Genomic DNA, 23,586 nt, shown 5'->3' with positions numbered 1-23,586 from the left:
TGTATCTTTTGGATAAGTACCTAGTAGTACAATTGCTGGGTAGCTCTATTTTTAACTTTATGAGGAACCTTCATGCCATTTTATAGAGTGGCTATACCAGCTTGCATTCCCACTGGTGTAAGAGTATTCCCCTTTCTCTATGTTTCAGCCAACATATGTTGTTTCCTGACATTAATTTTAGTCATTCTTACTGGTGAGGTGGTATCTCATTTTGGTTTTGATTTGTATTTCCCTGATGTCAAGTGCTGTTGAGCATTTTTTCATGTGTCTCTTAGCCATTTATATGTCTTCTCTGAAGAAACACCTGTTCATGTCTTTTGCCCATTTCTTTCTTTCTTTCTTTCTTTCTTTCTTTATTTCTTTCTTTCTTTATTTCTTTCTTTCTTTTTTTTTTAAGATTTCATTCATTTATTTGACAAAGACAACAAGAGAGAGAGAGAACACAAGCAGGAAAAGTGGGAGAGGGAGAAGCAGGCTTCCTGCCAAGCAGGGAACCCATTGCAGGGCTCTATCCCAGGACCCTGGGGTCATGACCTGAGCTAAAGACAGAGGCCCAACCGACTGAGCCACCCAGGAACCCCTCTTTTGCCCATTTCTTGACTAATTTGTGTGTGTGTGTGTGTGTGTGTGTGTGTGTGTTGAGTTTGATAAGTTCTATAAAGATTTTGGAATACTGGCCCTTTACCTGATATGTCATTTGTGAATATTTTTTCCTATTCCATAAATGTCATGGCTGGTGTGACAAGAGGGAACAGGGTTGAAGGAGAGGAGAATGAAGAAAGGGAATGTGGGGAACAGGAGGGACACAGGCAAACATATCAAGCAAGTGCCAAAGTTTATTTTGCAGAGTTCTGATTTATACCACACAGTAAGAGAATCGCCTTCTGTACATCTAATTTTTATTTTTGCCTGAGAGTAGCTGGTAGAGCAGAGAAATCAGACAGCCTTGACCTTCATGGTTTGGACACTTAGGCCATAACTCAATATTCTCAAAACACAGGAACCTTATTAACTTAGTCTTGAGACAGCAGCTGCAATGGCAACAAGCCAAACCTTACGATGTTCTCATAACAATCACCAGGGAAAAAAAGGTGGCACTCTACTTCACCACCTGTGAAAGTCCTCGGTTGAAGAGGTTCCCAAGAACTGTTGCTCTATTGGGTTAACCCCTTCTAGGCACGAGTCTCCCAACACATAAATTGCCTTTTAGTTTTGTTGATTGCTTCCTTTCCTGTGCAAAAGCTTTTTATCCTGATGAAGGCTCAGTAGTTCATATTTGTTTTTGTTTCCCTGCCTCTAGAGACATGTCTAGCAAGAAGTTGCTGTGTCCAAGTCAAAGAAGTGGCTACCTGTGTTCTCCTCTAGGATTTTGATGGATTCCTGTATCACATTATTCTAAATGATAGCTTTGCTAGACAGAGTATTCTTGGTTGCAATTTTTTTTTCCTTCAGTACTTTGGATATATGATGCCATTCTCTTCTGGCCTCTAACATTTCTGCTGAAAATCAGCTGATAGAGTTGTGCGGTTTCCCTTCTATGTAGTTGTTTTCTTTTCTTTTGGCACTTTTAAAGTGTTCTCTCTATCATTACTTCTTGTCATTAATTACTATGTGTCTTGGTGTAGACCTCCTTGGGTAATTTTGTTGGGGCTCTCTGTGCTTCCCGGATCTGAATTCCCCAAATACAGGAAATTTTTAGGTATTTCTTCAAGTTTTCTGCTCCTTCTTTCTCACTCATGGGAGCTCTATAATGTGAATATTATTGTGCTTGATGATGTCACTGAATTGTTTATTTTAATTCTTTATTATTATTTTTTCTCTCTTTTGTTCAGCTTTATTGCTTTCTATTACCTGCCCTTCAGGTCATTGGTCCACTCTTCTGCTTCTTCTAGTCTACCACTTATTCCCTATGGTGTATTTTCAATTTCAGTTATTGAGTTTTTCATCTCTGTTTGGTTATTGTTTATATTTTCTGTTTGTTGAGCATCTCACAGAGGTCCTTCACTATTTTCTCAAATCTAGTGAGTATCTTTATGATCATTACTTTAAATTCCCTATAAGGTATACTACTTATAACAGTTTCATTTAGGAGTCTTGCTGTGATTTTGTCCTGTTCTTTCATTTGGAACATATTTCTCTCATTTTGTCTAACTCTCTGTGTCTGTGTCTCTATGCTAGGAAAATCAGCTATATCTCCTGCTTTTGAAAGTAGTTTTGTTATGAAGAAGAGGTGCTGGGATGCCCTGCAATGTGTTGCCTCATATATTGCGGACATGTGTCTCCTATTGTGTTGCATGTACCCTGCTGTTGTGGCTGAGCCACTTTTACCTTCAGTCCAGTTGTCTGCAGTGTTTCTTTTGCCTCTTGTGGGCAGGGTTTGACTGCTATGTTGTTAGTGGGCTGTCTTGGGCTTAAGTTGAGTCAGACCAGGTGTTTATCAGAGATACAATAATTGTGAACTGTGTTATCCCTTGAGAAGCTTTCACTGGGAACTACTGTCAGACCTGATTTATGCCTCAAGGCCTGTGGTATGGCCACAGTTAGACTGGTGTGTGTGTGGTTATCTTCCTCTCTTTGGGGCAGGAGTCACTCTCAAGTGGTTCTGGCCTCTGTCAAGGCTACTTACATATTGTTGGGCTTGTGGTACAACTTTGGATGGGCTCTTGACAAGGACATATTGGAGGGTGCAAGTCCACAGGAGAATACAGGGATGAGTCATGTGGTGCTAGCAAGGTCCACATTGATCAGCTGTGTGAGGTGACATGTAACCACCTGGAAAAACTTCTACCAAGGCCAGCTGGATTGGAGGGGGCAGATGTGTGGACATGCACTGGGGTGTGGCACACTTAGCAAGGTAGGGAAGAATATTGGCATTGTGCTGATTACTATAGTTGTCCTTGTATCTAGGCTAGGATGTAGGGGATGTAAATGGTGCCAGACCAATCTTTGGTGCTTGGAGAAGTCTCCCAAAGATCCCCCACCTCTCCAATACTTGCTCTTAGATTAGTAAATAAATCTTTCCATATACCCCAGGCAATTTTTAAACTGCTGCTTCTAAGTTGTATCTCAGTGGAGCTATTTGTTCTGCTGTCCCTTTAAGTGTAGGGGGTCTCGACCCTCCTACTCTGTCAGAGCCAAGAACACTTATTTTTAGTTCTAGATGTTAAGCCCCATTGATTGTTAGGCTTCTTTGGTTTTCAAAGCCAAATGTTCTGGGAATATGTCTTCTCTGTGTGGTTCCCTTTTGCCTAGTGTGCCCAGTGTGGGGCCTGGTCCTCTCTCTTCTCTACACTTGCCAGGTTATCCCCTCTGGCAGACAGTCGCATGGAACATTTTGGCTTTCAGTCTTGTCTCTGCCCTTCCTACTCTCTTCTACATGGCTTCTTTTCTATACTTAGTTGTGGAGAGACTCTTCTGCCAGTCTTTGGGTCAGTTTCTGGGATATTTTTACACTGATGTGTGTTTTACCTATTTGCATCCATAGGATGAGGTAAACTTAAGATTATTCTACTCCACCAACTTCCCTGGAAGTCTGTAAATTCTTTTTTAATATTTGGTAGTGTTTACCATTGAAACTATCTTGTTCTGTTTTTTGTTGTTGTTGTTGTTGTTGTTGTTGTTGGGACTTGTTTGTTTACTGATGCAATCTTTTCACTTTTTTTTTGGTATATTCAGGTTTTTTTTTATTTCTTCATGATTCAGTGTGGATGAGTTGTAGTTTTTCCAGGAATTTATCCATTTCTTTTAGGATATCCAGTTTTATGGCATATAATTATTCAAAGTAATCTGTTATGACTTCTCTTAAATCTCTGTTGTATCATTTATAATGTCTCTCCTTTTATTTCAGATTTCATTTGAGTCTTCTCTCTTTTTCTTAGTCTAGCGAAAGCTTTTCCAGTTTTCTTTAACTTAAAAAAAAAACAGTTCTTAGTTTTGTTGATCATTTCTATTGGGTTTCTGTTTTCTTTTTCACTTGATTCTGCTTTGACTTGTTATTGTTTCCTTCTTTTGTTAACCTCACACTTAGATAATGTTTTTTCTCATTCCTTGAAGTGTAAAATCTTGCTTTTTATTTGATATCTTTTTTCTTAATGTATGCCTTTATCACTGCAAACTTACCTTTTAGAACTGCTTTTGCTGTTTCCCTTAAGTTTTTTTTATTTTTGCTGACATTTATTTATTAATTTACCCTCTTTTATTTACATTTAGTGAGCTGATTTTTTTTAATTACTATTTTTAAATTATTTTTATCAACATCTGATGTATTATTTGCCACAGAGGAGCAGGTGTGTGAATCATCAGGTTTATTCATTTCACAGCACTTTCCATACTATGTGTGTTCACATTTTCATTTATTTTAGTTATTTTTAAAATTTATATTATGAGAGAGAGAGAGAGAGAGAGGGGGAAAGAGAGAACATGGTGGGCTCAATCTCATAACCCTGAGGTCATGACGTGATCCCAAATCAAGAGTCAGATTCTTAACTGACAGAGCCACCTAGGTACCCCTGTTTCAGTTATTTTTTATTTCCCTTTTAATTTCTTCTTTGACCCATTGGTTGTTTAGGAGTGTGTTGTTTAATTTCCACACATTTGTGAATTTTCTAGTTTTCTTCCTATTATTCATTTCTAGTTTCATGTCATTATGGTTGGAAAAAACAGTATTATTTCAGTTTTCTTACCTATTTTAAGGCTTGTTTTGTGACTTCAGATATGCCCTGGAAAATGTTCTTGCATGCATGAGAAGAATGTATATCCTGCTAGTGTTAGATAGAATAATCATATAAATATTCTCCATGAATATTTGAAAGCATTCATCAATGAAACCTTTTGGACCTAGGGTTTTTCGGAGATGGTGTTAACGATTCAGTAGCATTAATATACTTGATATTGTAAAATTTTCTATATTTAATGGTTGTCGTTTTGGTGTACTCTGCATTTCAGTCTTTTTATCCATTGTCTAAAATCTTTCAAATTCAAATAAAAATAAAGGAAAAACCACTCATCTTTCTGACACCTACATTTGATACTAATTAGAATTTTGCTGCTAATATCACACACACACATGCATACATGCAGTCAATCCGACCTTTATTTTATATTTGTTGCTAAAATTTTCTCAAGTGAGTCAAAAGTTATGCATGCTGAATTTAGAATTAATATTTGTGTCAATGATAAAAACAGGGCAAGATATATTCTTATGAAACGTGATTCACCATTGATTATAAGTACATTTCTTCCTATTTTCTCACCAGGTTTTAGTGAAAATACTCTGAATATTTAGATCCAGATGTTGCCATTAATTTTTTTCCTTTATATATTTACTTCTAAGAATTGCCTTTGAAAAGAGCTCTATTTAGGATGAACCATGCTTTGCTTTTTCCTGATATGCCATTTTTGCCTACTGTAAGTTAGGGTGTAATGACTGGTAACTGCCAGGTACTACTGCAGTTGCTGGAGTTACTAGATGTACCTCTGCTCACAGCCCCAAGAGCAGAATATCATGTATTCTCAGCTAGAATTTTCCTTATCCTACAAAGAAAGCCTGTACGCAGTGACTCTCCCTGTACCTTACTCTCCCTTCTCTCAAATTCTCACTGTCACTTTCATTTTACTTACCTATTCTGGACATCATGAAATGAAATCCTACAATATGTGGCCTTTTGAGACTGGCTTCTTTCTTTCCTTAGGATAATGTTTACAAGGTTCATTTATGCTGCAGCATGTATCAGTATTTTGTTTCTTTTTGTGGCTGTATAGCATTCTGTCTTTTGAATATAAAGCATTTTCTTTAACCATACAACACCTGGACATTTGAGTAGTTTCTCTTTTCAGCTATTACTAGTAATGCTGCTGTGAACAGTCATGATCTTTATTTGAACATTTTTTCACTTCTGTAGGGTATATCCCTGTGAGTAGAATTGCTGGATCATAAGCTAACTGTAAATTGAACATTTTGAGGGACTGTCAAACTATTTTCCAAAGAGGCTACAACACTTTTATATTACAACCTCAGCCAGAGAGAGTGCAGCGGAGAAACCAGGCCTTGGTCCTGAGCCGCCAGTGTGCCCCAGAACGCTGGGGTCAAACTCCTGTGAGGGGCTGGGAGCCTCGCCACATGGCAGAGGCTCTAGAGCCAGAGGGCAGGTGCTACAGAGCCTGAGACGCGTGCGCCCCTCCCCCTCCCTGAGAGAGGTGCCCGAAGCCAAAGCCCCCCCCATCAGAGCTTGAGACGTGTGCCTGCCCCACACACTCCCCTGAGAGAGGTGTGCCAAGGCCCAGCCTGGTGCTCTAGGACTCACGCCATTCCACCAGAGCCTGAGTGCACAGGACTCTCACCCTCAATCTATGTAATATGGATTTCAACTTTCTATGTATTCTCTTTTCTTTCTTTCTTTTTTCTTTTCTTTTTGCATAAAAAAACTAATGATGTATTTTATGGTGACCAATGTAACACAATAAAAAGTAAAATTTTATTAATTTATTTGTCAGAGAGAGAGTATGCACAAGCAAGGGGAGCAGCAGATAGAGGGAATGGCAGGCAGAGAGAGCGTCAGGCAAAGGGAGAAGCAGGTTTCCCCACAAATCTGGGAGCCCATTGCAGGACTCGCTCCCAGGACTCTGGGATAATGACCTGAACCAAAGCAGTTGCCTAACCAACTGGGACACCCAGGCATCCCCAACTTGCTATATATTTTCACCAATGTCCGTTACTTTTTTGCTTTTTTGACTTGAGTCATCCTTCCAGGTATGAAGTGCTTTCCCTAATGTTATTGGCCATTGTTTCATGTGCTTATTTTGGCCATTTGTTTGTCTTCCTTAGGGAAATATATGTTCAAATCCTTTGAGCACTTTTAAAATGGGTTGTCTTAGGGGTGTTAGAGAGGAGAAGGGAGTTGGGGTAAATTGGAAGGGAGGTGAATCATGAGAGACTATGAACTCTGAAAAACAATCTGAGGGGCTTGAAGTTGTGGGGGTGGGGGTGGGAGGTTGGGGTACCAGGTGGTGGGTATTATAGAGGGCACGGATTACATGGAGCACTGAGTGTGGTGAAAAAATAATGAATACTGTTGTGCTGAAGATAAATAAATTAATTTTAAAAAGGGGGGGAAATGTAAAGATCCTGGATTCTGTAATGTCACTGAGCTATCAAATCAAACAACTATGAAGAATTCCTCTCTCTGAACTTCCTATTATGCAAGGAAATTAACTTCTACTTTAATCTTGGTTTTATCATTTTTGCAAAAATATATCCTGACTGGTATCAAAATAAATGTTAGGGGCACCTGGGTGGCTCAGTGGGTTGGTCCTCTGCCTTCAGCTTCGGTCATGATCTCAGGGTCCTGGGATCGAGCTCTGCATTGAGCTCTCCCTGTATTAGGGAGCTTGCTTTCCCCCTCTCCTTGCCTGCCTCTCTGCCTCCTGTGACCTCTTTCTCCCTCTGTCAAATAAATAAATAAAATCTTTAAAATAAATAAATAAATAAATAATAAAATGGATTGTCCTTTTATTGTTGAATTGTAGGAGGTATTAATAATATATTTTGGACATACATCCATTAACAGATATATAATCTGCAATTATTTTCTTCTAATCTATAGGCTGTCTTTTTACTTTCTTGAATATATCCTTTGAAGTTTTTACTTTAATTGTAGTTTTTAAATATATTTTTAATTTTCTTTTTATTTAAATTTTTCAAGTTAGTTAACCTGTAGCGTACTATTAGTTTCAGGGTAGAGTTTAGTGATTCATCAGTTGCATATAACACCCAGTGCTCATTGCGTCAGTTGTCCATCAGCCAATTATCCTATCCCCCCACCCACATTCCATACAACACCTCTCAGTGTGTTCTCTATAGTTAAGAATCTCTTTGGTTTGCCTCTCTGTTTTTACCTTATTTCATTTTTCCTTCCCTTCTCCTATTTTCATCTGTTTTGTTTCTTAAATTCCACACACGAGTGAAATCATTTAGTAGTTATCTTTCTCTGAATGACTTATTTCACTTCGCATAATACCGTCTAGTTCCATCCATGTTGTTGCAAATGGCAAGATTTCACTCTTTTTGATGGCTGAGTAAAATATTCCATTGTATATATATGCCACATCTTCTTTATCCATTTATCCATCAGTGGACATCTGGTATCTTTCCATATTAGGCAATTTAGGACATTGCTGCTATAAACATTGGGGTACATGTGCCCCTTTGAATCACTATTTTTGTGTCCTTTGGATTATTGCTTTTGGTGTCAAGATAAGAGACCATCGTCCAATCCATGGTCACAAAAAATTACTCTCTGGATATTTATATTATTATTTTTCAGTGCAGATTGTGTTTGCAACTTCTGAATTTACTTGGACGTTTTAATAGGAATTTGTTAAGACTGAAATAATATGCAAGTTCCAAATAATGACTTTGAAGTAAAAGCTTCTCAAACACTATTTGGTATAGTCAGCTGTGTTTCACAGTTTATAAGGCCATATAAGGCATGCATAATCATTTGTATCTTATTTTGCAATCTTGGTATTTTTGAAGAGATTATCCCACATTTTCATGTGAAACCTATTTGATTATTTCTTTCAGATTGCTAAGTCTTGATATAATCTTTTAAAACTAAATTATTTGTAATATTTATGGTCAAATATTACTTCTCTGAGACTTTTGAAACATTGGTTCATGGTTGGAGAATAGAATGAGAAGTAAACTGTTGAAAAAGAAAAAAGAAAAACAAGCTAATTGTGGAATATGGCTTAAAAGGAAGGATAAAGTTAATAGAATTATTATAATAATTATGGTGAAATATACTAATGTTCTTTATATAAAAAGAAAACAAGAGATGGGTAAAAAAAAAAAGGCTTTATTGTGTCTAAACTGTTGGTAATGTTTTCAAAGCTTTTGGCTCATTTTGTTTCTATTGCCATATGAGAAATAATTTTCGCTCTTTCATATGTAGTTGTTTGAAAACCATATTTTAATGATTTGATACAATTTGATACAATTTGTAATCCTATTTTTAGCATTAATATTCTAGTTTTTAAAATTTGACATAAAGGTAAAGCTAAAATTTTATAAGAGCATTCCTGATGGTGGCCATCTTGCAGAATATCACATGTTCATTGTTTTTTGAGGAAGGAATTAAAGTAGCTGTTCACTTCACCCACCTGACATTCTTTGGGATAAAGGGGTGATGACTTCATGGATTTAGACTTGTTTCTGACATTGAGAAAGATATACATTAAATATGGATATTTTTAAAATTTTTATTTTAATTCCTGTTATCATACAGTGTAGTATAAATTTCAGGTGTACAATATAGTGATTTACCACTTCCATAGAATACCTGGTTCTCATCACAAGTGTACTCCTTAATCCCCATCAAATTTTGTGTGCCAATTGTACCTCAGCAAAGCTGTTTTTGGAAAAGGAAAACAAAGAAAAATGGATTAGGTATACATAGCATCTGAAAAAAAGTATCTCTAACATTTTTAGGCTGTGACATTGCCAGCATTCTGCTTATTACTTGTTCCACATTATACCATGGACTATTTTTTTTTGAAGTATAATTGATGCACATTGTTACATTAGTTTTGGGTGCACAACATAGTGATTTGACAAGTCTATACACTGTGGTATGTTACACCACAAGTGGTAATCACCGTATGTCACCATACAGTGCTATTATAATACTGCTGAGCGTATTTCCCATGCTGTACCTTTTATCCTCATGACTTAACTCATTCCATAACTGGAAACCCATTTCCCTTCACCCATTTAGCCCTTCTACCCATATCCCTTCCCCCAGCTACTTTCAGATTTTTCTCTGTATTTATGGGTTTCTGCTTTTTTTTTTTTATTTTGCTTGTTTATTTGTCTTTTATATTCCACATATAAGTGGAATCATATGGTACTTGACTTTCTCCATTCAGTTATGTCACTTATCATAATACCTCTAGCCCATCTAGTTGCCTCAAATGGCAAGATCTTATCCTTTCTTATGGCTGTATAATATTCCATTATATCATATGTATTATATAACCCTGTGTGTAGGTACATGTATGTATGTATATCATCTCTTTTTTATCCACTTATCCATGAACACTTAAATTTCTTCCATATCTTGGCTATTGTAAGTACTTCTGCAATAAACAGGGGTGCATATATCTTTTTCAGTTAGTGTTTTCAGTGTTTTTTAATGTGGGGATGGGAGGGAGTGAATATCCAGTAGTGAAATTACTGGATCCCATGTTATTTCTTTCATTTTATGAGCATTTTCCATACTATTTCCACAATGGTTACACCAATTTACATTCCATATTATCAGTGTCCAAGTGTTCCTTTCTTTCTACATTCTCACCAACACTTATTATTGTCTTTTTTATTCTAGCCATTCTGACAGTAATGTGATACCTCATTGTGGCTTTGATTTGTCTTTCCTTGGTGAATAGTGATGTGGGAATCTTTTCATGTGTCTATTGTCCATCTGTACATCCTTTTTGGAAAAAAAATATGTATTCTAACCCTCCATTTTAAATCAAATTATTTGGGAGGTTTTTTTGGTGGTCATTGTCTAAATTTTCACTCAGTTTTGATATTAACCCCTTATCAGATATCTCTCTTCCAGATGTCTTCTCTCATTTAGTAGGTTGCCTTATCACTTTGTTGATTGTTTTCTGTGTGAAGCAAAACCTTATTATTTAGTTATAGACCTAATAGTTTATTTTTGTTTTGTTTAGCTTACCTGAGGGGACAAACCTAGAAAAATGTTGCTGTGGTGAATGGGAAAGGGATTAGTGCCAATGTTTTCTTCTAGGAGTTTTATGGTTTCTGGTCTCACTTGAAGGTCTTAAATCCATTTTAAGTTTGTTTTTGGGTATGGTGTAAGAAAAGAGTCTAGTTTCACATATAACTGTCCAGTTTTCCCAGCCCCACTTATCAAAGAGACTGCTTTTTTCCCCGTTGTATATTCTTGCCTTCTTCATCATAGATTGACTATATAAGCATGGTTTTATTGCTAAGCTCTTTATCCTTCTTCCTTGTTTTGTGTGTGTGTGTGTGATGTGTGTGTGTGCACACGCATGAACAGGTGTGTTTGCGTGTGTGTATGCATGCATATGTGCATGTGGGCCAATACCATACTGGTTTGATTACTACAGCTTTGTAGTATATCTTGAAATCTGAAATTGTGATGCCTCCAGCTTTTTTCTTCATTCTCAAAATTGCTTTGACTATTTAAGGTCTTTTGTAGTTCCATGTAAATTTTAGTATTTTTCTATTTTTGTAAAAAAAAAAAAAAACCTACTGGTATTTTGATAGGGATTGCACTGACTCCGTAGATTGCTTTGGGTATTAGGTTCATTTTAATAGTATTCTCCCAATCCATGAGCACAGAACATCTTTCCATTTCTTTGTATCATTTTCAGTTGCTTTCATCAGTGTTTTATAGTTTTTGGAGTACAGGTCTTTCACCTCCTTTGTTAAGTTTATTTCTAGATATTTTATTCTTTGCAGTGCAATTGTAAATGGAATTGTTCTCTTATTTTTCTGTTATTTAATTATTAATGTATAGAAATGCAGCCAATTTTGTGCATAAATTTTGTATCCTGCAACTTTGGAGAATTCATTTATTACTTCTAATAGGTTTTTGCTGTCGTTTTTAGGGTTTTCTACGTATAACATCATGTCATTTGAAAATAGTGATAATTCAACTTTTTCCTCACCAATATGGTTGCTTTTTTTTTTTTTTTGTCTGATTGCTATGGATAGGGCTTCCAGTTCTATGAGGAATAAAAGTGATGAAAGCAAACATTGATGTCTTGTTCCTTATCTTAAAGGAAAAGTTCTCAGTTTTTCACAATTAAGTAGCATGTTAGCTGTGGATTTTTCATTATGACCTTTATTATGTTGAGGTGTGATCCTTCTAAACCCACTTCACTGAGGGTTTTATTTTAAAGACTTGTTTTCTTTATGAGAGAGAGAAAGAGAAAGAAAGAGAACAGAGGGAAGGGTGAAGGGAGAGAGAATCCTGAAGCATACTCCCTGCTGAGTGTAGAACTGAACTTGGGGCTTGATCTCAGGACCCTGAGATCAGGACCTGAGCCAAAACCAAGAGGCAGACACCCAACTGACTGACCCACCCAAGTGCCCCATTGAGGATTTTTATCATGAAATGGATGTTGTATTTGTCATGTGCTTTTTCTGCCTCCATTGAGATGATTATATGATTCTTATCCTTCCTTTCTTGATATGCTTTGTCATGTTGATTGATTTGCAAATACTAAACCATCCTTGTCTCACCAGAATAAATCTGCCTGATCATGGTAATTTTTTTATGTATTATTGGATTTCATTTGCTAATATTTTGTTAATGATTGTTTCATCTCTGCTAATGAGCAATTTTATCCTGTAGTTTGCTTTTTTTGGTAGATTCTGTGTCTAGTTTGACCCAGTGGAATGTTTTTGGAAATTTTCCTTCTTCTTTTTTTCTTTTTTTTTTTAATAGCTTAAGGAGAATAGGTATTAATTCTTTATTTTTTCTTATAATTTTTAAATTCCAGTATAATTAACATAAGTGTTATATTAGTTTCAGGTTTATAAGGTAGTGATTCAACATTCTCTGCATTACTCAGTGTTCATGATACGTATACTCTTAATCTTTACCTATTTTACCCATTGCCCCCACCCTCCTCTCCTCTGGTAACTATTGGTTTCTATGAGTTTAAGAATCTGGTTTTTGTTTGTCTCTCTTTTTCATTTCCCATTTGTTTGGTTCCTCTTGGTAGAGTCTTCAGGGTTTTTTTATATATACATATATAGATCATGTCATCTTCAAATAGTGACAGTTGAACTTCTTTACCAGTATGGTAGCCTATTTTTTTTTTCTTGTATGATTGCTTTGGCTATGGCTTCCAGTTCTATGATGAATAAACATGTTGGAAGCAAACATCTTTGTCTTATTCCTGCTCTTACTGGAAGAGCTTTTTTTTTTTTTTTTTTTTTTTTTTACCATTGAGTGTGATGTTAGATGCGGGTTTTTCATAATGGCCCTTATTATGTTGAAGTATGTTAACTCTAAACCTACTCTGTTGATGGTTTTTATTATGAATGGATTTTGTACTTTGTCAAATGCTTTTTCTCCATCTATTGAAATCATCATGGGGTTTTTATCATTTCTCTTGTTGATGTGATGTATCATGTATTAACTGTTCCTTATTCTTTTATTATCTTTTTTAGAGAGGGGGAGTGGCAGAAGGAGAGGAGAAGAGAGCATCTTAAGCAGGTTCCATGTGCAGCGTGGAGCCCAGTGTGGGCTCCATCTCACATCACATAACCCTGAGATCATGACCCGAGCCAAAATCAAGTTGGATGTTTAACTGATTCAGCCACCCGGGTGCCTCAGTGTTAACTGTTCTTCAAATATTTGTTACAATTTCCCTGGAAATTCATCCTGGAATTCATCCAGTCCTGGGTTTTTATTTGTTGGGAATTTTTGGGTTGTTGATTCAATTTTGTTACTACTAATTGGTTTGTTCTGGTGTAGAATCTCCTCCTGATTCATCTTTGGAAGATGTTTTTAGGATGTTAGATGTACGTTTTTTTGGAATACATCCATTTATTCTAATTGGTCCAATTTGTTAGATATAATTTTTCATAGTATTCTCTTATAATCCTTTGTATTTCTGCAGTATCAGTTGATATTGCTCTTTCATTTCAGATTTAATTTGTTTGTGTCCTCTCTTTTTTCTTGATTATCTGGCTATATATTTATCAATTTTCTTTTTGAAGAACTAGCTCTAGGTTTCATTGAATCTTTCTACATTTTTTGGTCTCTATTTCATTTATTTCCACTCTGATCTTTATTATTTCATTTATTCTGCTCACTTTAGTCTTTATTGTAGTCTTCTTTTTATTTGTTTGACTTTTTTTCTTATTTCTATATGTAGCCCTGTAACATTATAAATCTCCTCTTAGAATTGCTTTTGTCTTTAGGTCCATAATAAGTTGGTACCCTCTGGCTCAAAAATGAGAACTTATTTTCTCTTTCAGTAATATGAGTTCTAGTAGTTTGAGGGTGGAGTCTTTTGGGTTTTCCATATAAAGAATCATGTCATCTGCGAAGAGAGAGAGTTTGACTTCTTCATTATCAATTTGGATACCTTTTATTTCTCTTTGTTGTCTGATTGCTGTTGCTAGAACTTCTAATACTATGTTGAACAAGAGTGGTGAGAGTGGGCATCCTTGTCTTGTTCCTGATCTCAACGGGAAACCTGCAAGCTTTTTCCCATTGAGGATGATATTTGCTGTGGGTCTTTCTTTTTTTTTTTTTTTAAGATTTTTATTTATTTATTTGATAGACAGAGAGAGATCACAAGTAGGCAGAGAGACAGGCAGAGAGAGAGGGGGAAGCAGGCTCCCCGCTGAGCAGAGAGCCCAATGTGGGGCTGAGATCATGACCTGAGCTGAAGGCAGAGGCTTAAACCACTGAGCCACCCAGGCGCCCCTTGCTGTGGGTCTTTCATAGATAGATTTTATGAAGTTCAGGAATGTTCCCTCTATCCCTATACTTTGAAGTGTTTTGATCAGGAACAGATGCTAGATTTTGTCAAATACTTTTTCTGCATCGATTGAGAGGACCATATGGCTCTTCTCTCGTCTCGTATTAATTTGTTTTATCATGTTGATTGATTTGCGAATGTTGAACCATCCTTGTATCCCAGGGATGAATCCCACCTGGTCATGGTGGATAATCTTTTTAATGTGCTGTTGGATCCTGTTTGCTAGGATCTTGTTGAGAATCTTAGCATCCATATTCATCAGTGATATTGGTCTGAAATTCTCCTTTTTGTTAGGGACTTTGCCTGGTTTGGGGATCAGGGTAATGCTGGCTTCATAGAAAGAGTCTGGAAGTTTACCTTCTGCTTCAATTTTTTGAAACAGCTTCAGGAGAATAGGTGTTATTTCTTCTTTGAAAGTTTGGTAGAATTCGCCAGGGAATCCATCAGGTCCTGGGCTCTTGTTTTTTGGGAGGTTTTTGATCACTGCTTCAATCTCGTTACTATGAAAGTGGTCTATTCAGGTTGTCAATTTCTTCCTGGTTCAATTTTGGGAGTTTATAGTTTTCCAGGAATGCATCCATTTCATCTAGGTTGCTTAGCTTATTGTCATATAACTGTTGATAATAACTTCTGATGATTGTTTCTACTTCCTTGGTGTTAGTTGTGATCTCTCCCTTTTCATTCATAATTTAATGAATTTGGGCTTTCTCTCTTTTCTTTTGGATTAGTGTGGCCAATGGTTTATTGATCTTATTGATTCTTTCAAAAAACCAACAGAGCATTCCCTTAAGATATTCTAAGGATTGGGATCTAAAAAACAGGTAACATTATAACAGAATGTGAAACTAGAACACAGTAGAAAAATACAGGAAAAACTTGAATACAATGAAAGAGTAAAAGCCTCAAATAACCTATAGTGAGGATTCCTAGAAAAAATCTCATTTTCATAAGTGATCATGAAGGAGTAAGTTCATGGCTACCCCAAAGTTCTTGAAATATGGTATTATCATTTTCTGGACCTGCTATGCAATATAAAAATAAAATTTTAACTAAGTCCACATAGAAAAATGATTCTTTCTAACAATTATTAATATGTAAAATACTACCTTATCTGAGAAGACAGGAATTATGAAGGCCTATGGAGAGAGAGTGTGTGTTTTATATGAGCTTTCAGACTCCCATAATCATGATGACAAGTGGTAAAGAATTATAACTCAACTATGAAATTCTCCAGATTATTTTATCAGTATTAACAGAAATTAATGGGTGCCTGGGTGACTCAGTCAGTTAGGCATTTGCCTTTGACTCATGTCATGATTCTGGGGTCCTGGAATTGAGCCTTGAAATAGGGTTCCCTGCTCATCAGAGATTTTGCTTCTCTCCTCTTCTCACCCTCTGCCTTTCCCCCTTCTCACACTGGACTGTTTCTCTGTCAAATAAATAAATACAATATTTTTATAAAAATAAACAGAAATTACCCCAACTAACAAATGCAACACACTCTGGTGAATAAGTTTATTCAGCAAGTTGTTTTACATGAATAATATGTATCAAGCAGCAACACTGAAGAAGGATTTGTTAAAGTGTTGACTGTGCCTTTGCTGTATAGCCTTGATATTTTATGTGTTCCTATACCATTAACACCAATCATAGCATTATCTTCATGTACATATCAGTGCGTAGCTCTGTGAAATAAAGTCTTATTTAGGTGTATCCTGTATATGTAAATCTGTTTTCTCTATTGTATAGAGAAATATACCTATTAGTACATAATTGACATCTGAGTGGTACTGTTTTGAGAGGAAGAGATACAACTTATTTATTTCATATGAGTAAATGCCATTTCTGAATGTACTCAAAAGCTATATATTAAAAATTTTTAAATAAAAAGAAGGAAATAGAAACAAAAAAGAACACAATAAGGGAAGAGAATTTAAATATTGAAAAGGACCATTCTTTGGAATTATTATAATTTTATTATAATTACTCATTCAATCAAATCAATCTACCCTTCTCATTGGTCAAAATGATCTACTTTTACATCATAGTGATTCCATTTGTAATTGTCTAGGAATAAGGCTACAGTAGTTACAGTTGTATAAGTTTACTTTGTTTCCCAGAAAAGAACATTTCTTATGACTATAGAAACCTGACCAGGCTTCAGGTACTGACTCTTCAGTTTTGACATAGCTGCCTTCACTTCTTTGTTCCTTAGAGTGTAAATAACTGGGTTTAAGATGGGAGTAAAGATGGTGTAAAACACAGCAAGGACTTTGTCAACAGAATAACCACTGAAGGGCCACACGTAGATGAAGATGCATGGTCCAAAGAATAGTATGACCACAGTGATATGAGCAGTCAGTGTGGAGCGGGCCTTTGCCATGCTAGCAGAGGAGCGGTTCCTGACGGTGATAAGTATCACAGTGTAGGAGACAACCAAAAGGAGAAAAGAGCTCATAGAAAGAAAGCCGCTGTCTGCAACTATAAGTAGGCTGACAACATAAGTGTCTATGCAGGCCAGCTTTGTCACTAGAGGGAGGTCACAGAAAAAACTGTCTACCTGATTTGGGCCACAAAAAGGCAAGTTAACAGTAAATGCCAACTGGCTAGTAGTATGGGTGAAACCCACAAGCCAGGGGATGAGAACAAGAATAATACACACACGGCGACTCATTATTGTCATGTAGTGGAGAGGTTTGCATATAGCAACGTAACGGTCATAAGCCATGGATACAAGGAGCACCATTTCACTGCCAGCGAAAAGGTGAACGCAGAAAATCTGGGCCAGGCAGGCATCAAATGAAATAGTCTTGTGCTCAACCAGAAAGTCTGCAATCATTTTGGGGGTAGCAAAAGAGGCAACGCATATATCTATAAAAGAGAGGTTCGCAAGCAGGAAGTACATGGGGGTATGAAGGCGGGAATCTGAGGTTACAGTGAGGATGATAAGAAAGTTGCCCAGCAGTATTGCTAGGTAAAGTAGTGAAAATATGAGAAACAAGAAAGGCTGGAGCTCCTGGGAATTAGAGAGCCCCAGCAACACAAACTCGGTCACCCGGGAATGATTTATGTCATTCATTGACTTTGGGAGGATTGTATCTTGTTACCTGAATAGGAGAGAAACAGAGATCAGTAAGCATGGGTTTCATTTCCCATTTCCACTTCCTTCTTTAGAGATTCTAATTTCTACTTATATTTATGTATCTGAATTTTCATGAATCATTAAAAAGTATATAAGCAATATAATAACAATAAAGTGGGATAAAGGGGAGAGTTTTGAGATGTTTGACATTGTCATGTCCAGTTATATGAATTTGAGGAATGTAAGCTACTTACTTTACAAATGAAATTGAAAATCTGAAATGTTTTCTTGACATTACAGAAATCTAGTCTAAGAAGATACAAAGACAAAATCTGAATAGTTTTTTCTATAACAAATTATATAACATGTTTTTAAATGGCTAACACAGGAAGACAGTTTCACAATGTTGACCCCAAAAGTGAGACACAAAAGTGTGTACACTATATGAACCTATTTAAATAAAGTTCAAAAATGGGCTACACCGATCTATGATATTATCAAAGCTCCTGGAGGGGTTTTCCTGGAAGGGCAATAGGAACAGGAAGGTGACAGGAAGGACTTCTGAAGTCTTGGTAATGTTCTGTTTCTTGATGTGATTGATAGATACAAGTGTTTGCTTTGTGAAAACTTGCAAGATGTACAAGATCTGCCACGTGTAGTTTTGTGCATATTTTATTTGTTAATAAAAAATCCAAGAGGTAAATAGACACCATTATCTGGTGTGAGAACTCATAGGCAGAATCATTGCCTTCAGTGATTAGGTCTTATTCCCTTCTCTATTCGTTTACAAATTTTATGAACTAAAATACAAAACCTAACAAAACCCAAAGATCTAGAGTTCATTGGAACTCTTCCTGGAGTTGTGACTCATCTCTTCCTGGAGTTCTGTTCTATGAAGGAATCCAGTATATTTGTTCTTTTCAATTATTTCCTGATGTTAAACTTCATTAACCTCAGCTATTGTTACTAATAGCCAAAGCTGTAATATTGAATTATAACTGACATTTAATTTGGTGGGGTTTTTAAAAATTATAGTTATATTGTACACTAGTATTCATAGTAAGAAATCCAGACTGTGAAAAAACAATGTTTTTTTTTGTTAGGTTATTATATACTCTATTTTATCAACACTTTCTCCCTTTTATGTTATTTATACTTTTATAAGCTATCTAGAACTTGGAAACATTGTATAGTGAATAAAAAAAAGAAAATGTGAAATGTAAAGAAATATCTCTCTCTACATCTAAATCACTTCTTTGGAAGGGAGTGTCTTTTATTTTACTGATTTCTAATTATTTGCAGTTTTTTTATATTAATGTTTTCTTAAATCTAATTGCAATTGCCTAGTGTTTCCTTGAGTTTCACTGGAGGATTTACACATAAATATAGGGCATGTGATGAATAATTTGAATATAGGGACCCATCCCTGTATTTCAAATCTCTAGTTGTCTTGAAAATTCCCCCAAAGAATTCACATATTATCATTAATTATATCAAAACTATGGCTCATGGATGTTCAGAAGAAACTGCCAGCAGAGTCTGAAGTTAGAAGGGCTGGAGGTAAAATTATGCAGTGGAGTAAGTTTGTCTTTGAGAAGCCACCACATTCTTCTGCTGTGTTTCTCCCTTCCTCATCATTTCATAGTAGCCAGTTTTTGAGTTAACTCCAGGTACACAGCATGGCCTATCCTTCCTGGGAAACACCCTGACTCAGACTCCTTGACACAAATACTGTAACGAATGCCTAGAAGCAGGCAAGGAAATGATACCCAATAAGACCAACTAATAGGGGCTCTTATGTGTCCTATCAGAAACAGCAAAGCCTTAAATTAATGAATCTCCCTCCCAGGGAGACCTTCTAGAGATATAGAAGAACAGAGTGGCAGAGAAGATTTTCTGGTACCTTACAAATAAAATGTATAATCCACTTATGTGAGAAAATCACAGGAATCATCCTCCCAATAAATCTTCTGCAAAGTTGTATGCTTCCATGTCAGGGGCTTCTTGGGTGGCCCTCCTCCCCACTCATAAACACTGTCTCCCTCAAAAAAAGTAAATACATAAAAAAATAGGAGCACCTAGGTGGCTTAGTTGGTAAATCATCTGCCTTCAGTTCAGGTCATGATCCCGGGTCCAGGGATTAAGCCCCAAGCCAGGCTCCCTCCTTAGCAGAGACCCCGCTTCTCCCTCTCCCTCTTCTGCTTCCCTTACTAGTGCTCTCTCACTCTCTCTGTGTCAAATAAACAAATCTTCAAAAATAATAACGTATTTTTTTCAAATCAGAGTATTTTCTGATAATTTTATATGCTCAAAGATAGTTTATATGACCTGACTCAGCTAAGAATGAGTCTCTAATTAGTACATGTGTTTTTGAAAGATCAATCGTTCATTTCTTTTACTATTTGAAAGTAAATTAATGCATTTATACAGGGTTGCATTAGGTAACTCTCAGGCACCTTCTTTTTGAAATTCTGTCAGATATTTTATTAATACTTTTATCTTGGATATTATGACTGGTGGATTAAGTGAAGTAAGTAAAAGTATTGGTTACAAGAGGCCAGCAAACACTCTCAGGTCAAAGATCCATCTTTCACAAGTTTTCCAGTATTGCCACTGCCTTTACCCTCTCTAAATCCTGATCAGAGATGTAACAGTCACTGGAGACAAATGCTAGAGTGTGGTCTTTGTAAGGATACTGACAAAACACTTTCACTTACCTAAGATGAAATGGGGTGTGTATGATATATCCTATAATTTGTAGTCATTAACACTTGATAAGAATTAGTTGTTACTTCCACATCTCCTAAGAAAATAGACCTGGCTCTGTAGAGATGAACCATAAAGTTTGCTTTTAAATAAGAAGGAAATAGACTGAGGGTGTCTGTAGCAAGGATGGACTATCTTCATAGAGATGAGAGAAGGCTGAACGCAGTATTTGAATTTAGGTCTAGAGTAGCTGGGGTAGTACTTGGAGATCTCAGGAATCTAAGAGACAAAGGAGTAGACAAAAAGGAAGACATGCTAAAGCAATATTTCCTGTTTCACGTTTTGCAAAGAATTCAGCCTGACTGTAGCTATCTTGCTTCTGTTTTTGGTAGCAGTAAACTATATGATTACAAATAACTTTCAGAGACCTCTAGAAATCAATACCAATCATTGGCAACTCAGGATTACATGAAGAGGATTATTTCTTAGTCTCCACTGCAGCTTCAAATATAGCGTATTTGCCCTCATATGTTAGAAAAATGCTTTTTTTTTTTTCAACCTAACCTCATCCGATAAGTCCAGAAGAATGGATGAAATTCTTCAGAGATTTAGACATTATTCATAAGGGGAAGTTTCAGCAACAATCTACAGCAGTTTCATATAAGCTTTCATTTAAAGATCAGCAAGAATATTTTTTAGAAGGTATCACTTGGAATAGTAATTGTTACATGATCTGGAGTCTGTAAAGAGAGGTATCAGAAAGAATATTGTATCATTTAATCAAAACCATGTTTAGGTAATATTTAGGCTTTTTTTTTTCTCTTCATCTCAATTCTCCTTCATTCAAAGTATAGATAACTTTGTTCCCTGCTTCTCAGATATGTGTTATATATGATCATCAGATAATAGAATCAAACATTTTGTGTAATAGCAATATAAAGAATTCACCATAGTATTAATAAGATTATAAAAGATAGTAATCATATATGGGCTTTCCTCTTTTTTTTTTCTCACAAGTAGAATATGTATCAAGCAAGATATTTGGATTTTCATGTTACTTGTATTTTTTAGTCACGAATTAACAAAATAGCCTGATATCCAGATCAATAGATGATGTTCAAAGACATTGTGGACTATAAGAGAAGTAGTAGTCTGAGTTATACAAAATATCTATTCAAATTCTGCCTCTCAATAAATAAATTCACAATTTTAGGCAAATCACATACCCTTCACAGTGCTCCGTGTCTCTTCAAAAAACGGGGGAAGAAGTCTCCCTCCTAACTTTAATATTCTTCAATCCTCTGGCTTTTGAAAGCATGACCCATCCCTAAATGTTAATTCAAAGATAAAATTATAAAAGGTTGCAGTTAAATAAAACTATATTCAGTCAAAAGGCGAAACCCATCCTGGTTTTAGCAAAAAAAAAAAAAAAAAAAAAAATTCAGTTGCTTCTCAGACAGATACTTGGTCAGCTAAAAGGTACAATTGATGTAAAATATTCAAAGATTAATTGAAAGGGTGAGGACTAATCGTCTGTCTCCTGTTCTCTGTTGTGACTGAATTAGGAGGCTGCAGAACAACAGGACTCTTGTTGTCCCTAGCCTTATATTGCACCAACTGGGAGGAACAACATTCTTCAGGATCCACTGGGTAGAGTGGAAATGTAGAGGAACAAATGTCTTTCCAGACTTTAATCTCTGTCATTTATACCTTGAAGTAACCTCAGCGCATAGATCTAAGAAAAGCCATTAAAATTGTTAGAAGCTAGTTAGTTATATGACATCACTGGATTGCAGTGTAGTATTGGTGATAGAGGAGGGTCGTGGTAGTAGAAATCACGTGTATTAGGGCTAATTATGTGACAGAGTTGTGCACAGAGATACAGTGCATCACCTTGAGGATTTCACAAATGGAGAAAGGAACAGGACTAGTGGAAATGCTTTGTCCTGTTGGAGAAAAATTTAACATGGTGGGAAAAAAGCAGTGAATAGTTCTGTTGGTTATTCCTTTCAGGAGAGGTTTAGCACCATTTAGGTCCCAGGAGAGTCAAAAATTGATGAGAAGATACTTGTGACTTTGCATGATACACAGCAATGCAAACATCTTGGTATTTTAATTATTCTAAAAGAGCTACATGCTTAGTTTCCAAGTCAAGGTTTCTAGTGTAGGGCAGTGAGAGCCATTTTACAGTAGAAGGACTGTATCCTACAGAGTAGGTTCTAGTGAAGTGACTTAAAGTAATCTCCAAAAATTTAATTTTTTTTTTTAGCTGAAATTTTTAGAAAAAAAAAATTGCTGTCACATGAAGCTCTGATCTTCTCCTTCCCTGAGGTTAGTTTATATTGAAGACCAGAATATAAAAGGATAAAGTTTTTTTTTTCTCACATAGAATTTTGATGCTGATATGAACACTAGAAATCAGCTAGTCCAACATTCTAAATAGTTAAGTTAGATGAGTTCTTGAGGAGTTAGTTTCTTTACTCAGATTGTACTTTCCAGTGTGGGGATATATCTTCTAATACTTTGTCTAACACCTCTCCTGCTCTCCCTTGATGCATCTTCCACAAGTTGGATTATTTTAAGTTTATGATTAGAGCTAAACTGAATCTTCATGTTTTCCCAAACACGTGAATTTAGAGTACTCCTAAATGACTCTTTGGCAGTTACTTCCAGGACTCTTCCTTGTTACCTGTTCTTTCTACTGCCCTTTTATTGTAGATAATCCCTAAAACTCTGTCTTTTGGAATTTCTTTTCTCCTTAGGATCTCCTGTTGGGAGATTAAATACATTCAAATGACTTTACATCTTTATGAGAAAGAGCCTAAGTGTACACCTCTAATTCTAAGATTTCATATGTATCAGATGACATCAGTGCACCACAAATTTAATATCCCCCAAATCAGCACATTTTCTTTTATTGTAAATACCAACTCTGCTAATGTCATCATTGTCATACTCTGAAACATCCAGGCTTAAATCAGTATGATAGATGATGTCTAGCTCTCTCATATCCCTATATTTAATTCCCAAATTTATCTAATATATGGGTTCACACTGTTTATTTAGATTTTTTAATGTTCATTTTCTCTAAACATGAATCATGAACATTTTTTCTCATTGTCACATATAACTTGTAGCCTTGATTTTAAATGGTTGCATTATGTTCCAGTTTATCAATAAAATACTTATTCCCACATTGTAGATTTTTTTCCAGTTGAGAATAAGTGTGATTTAAAATAACTTATTTA

The 23,586-nt window shown here is 36.0% G+C and overlaps 1 protein-coding gene across 1 annotated transcript; it reads right to left on the bottom strand.

Moving 5' to 3' along the window:
- Positions 1-16,654: 16,654 nt before the first annotated feature.
- LOC116589953 (olfactory receptor 4K15-like) lies at positions 16,655-17,699 on the bottom strand. Its single transcript, XM_032341684.1, is given in 2 exon segments — positions 16,655-17,642; positions 17,644-17,699. Coding segments are annotated over 2 exon segments (1,044 nt in total).
- Between the last annotated feature and the right edge of the window lie 5,887 nt (positions 17,700-23,586).

The sequence above is a fragment of the Mustela erminea genome, chromosome 5, assembly GCF_009829155.1.
Source record: "Mustela erminea isolate mMusErm1 chromosome 5, mMusErm1.Pri, whole genome shotgun sequence".
NCBI classification, from domain to species: domain Eukaryota; kingdom Metazoa; phylum Chordata; class Mammalia; order Carnivora; family Mustelidae; genus Mustela; species Mustela erminea.
This window is presented reverse-complemented; position numbering and strand designations above follow the sequence as displayed.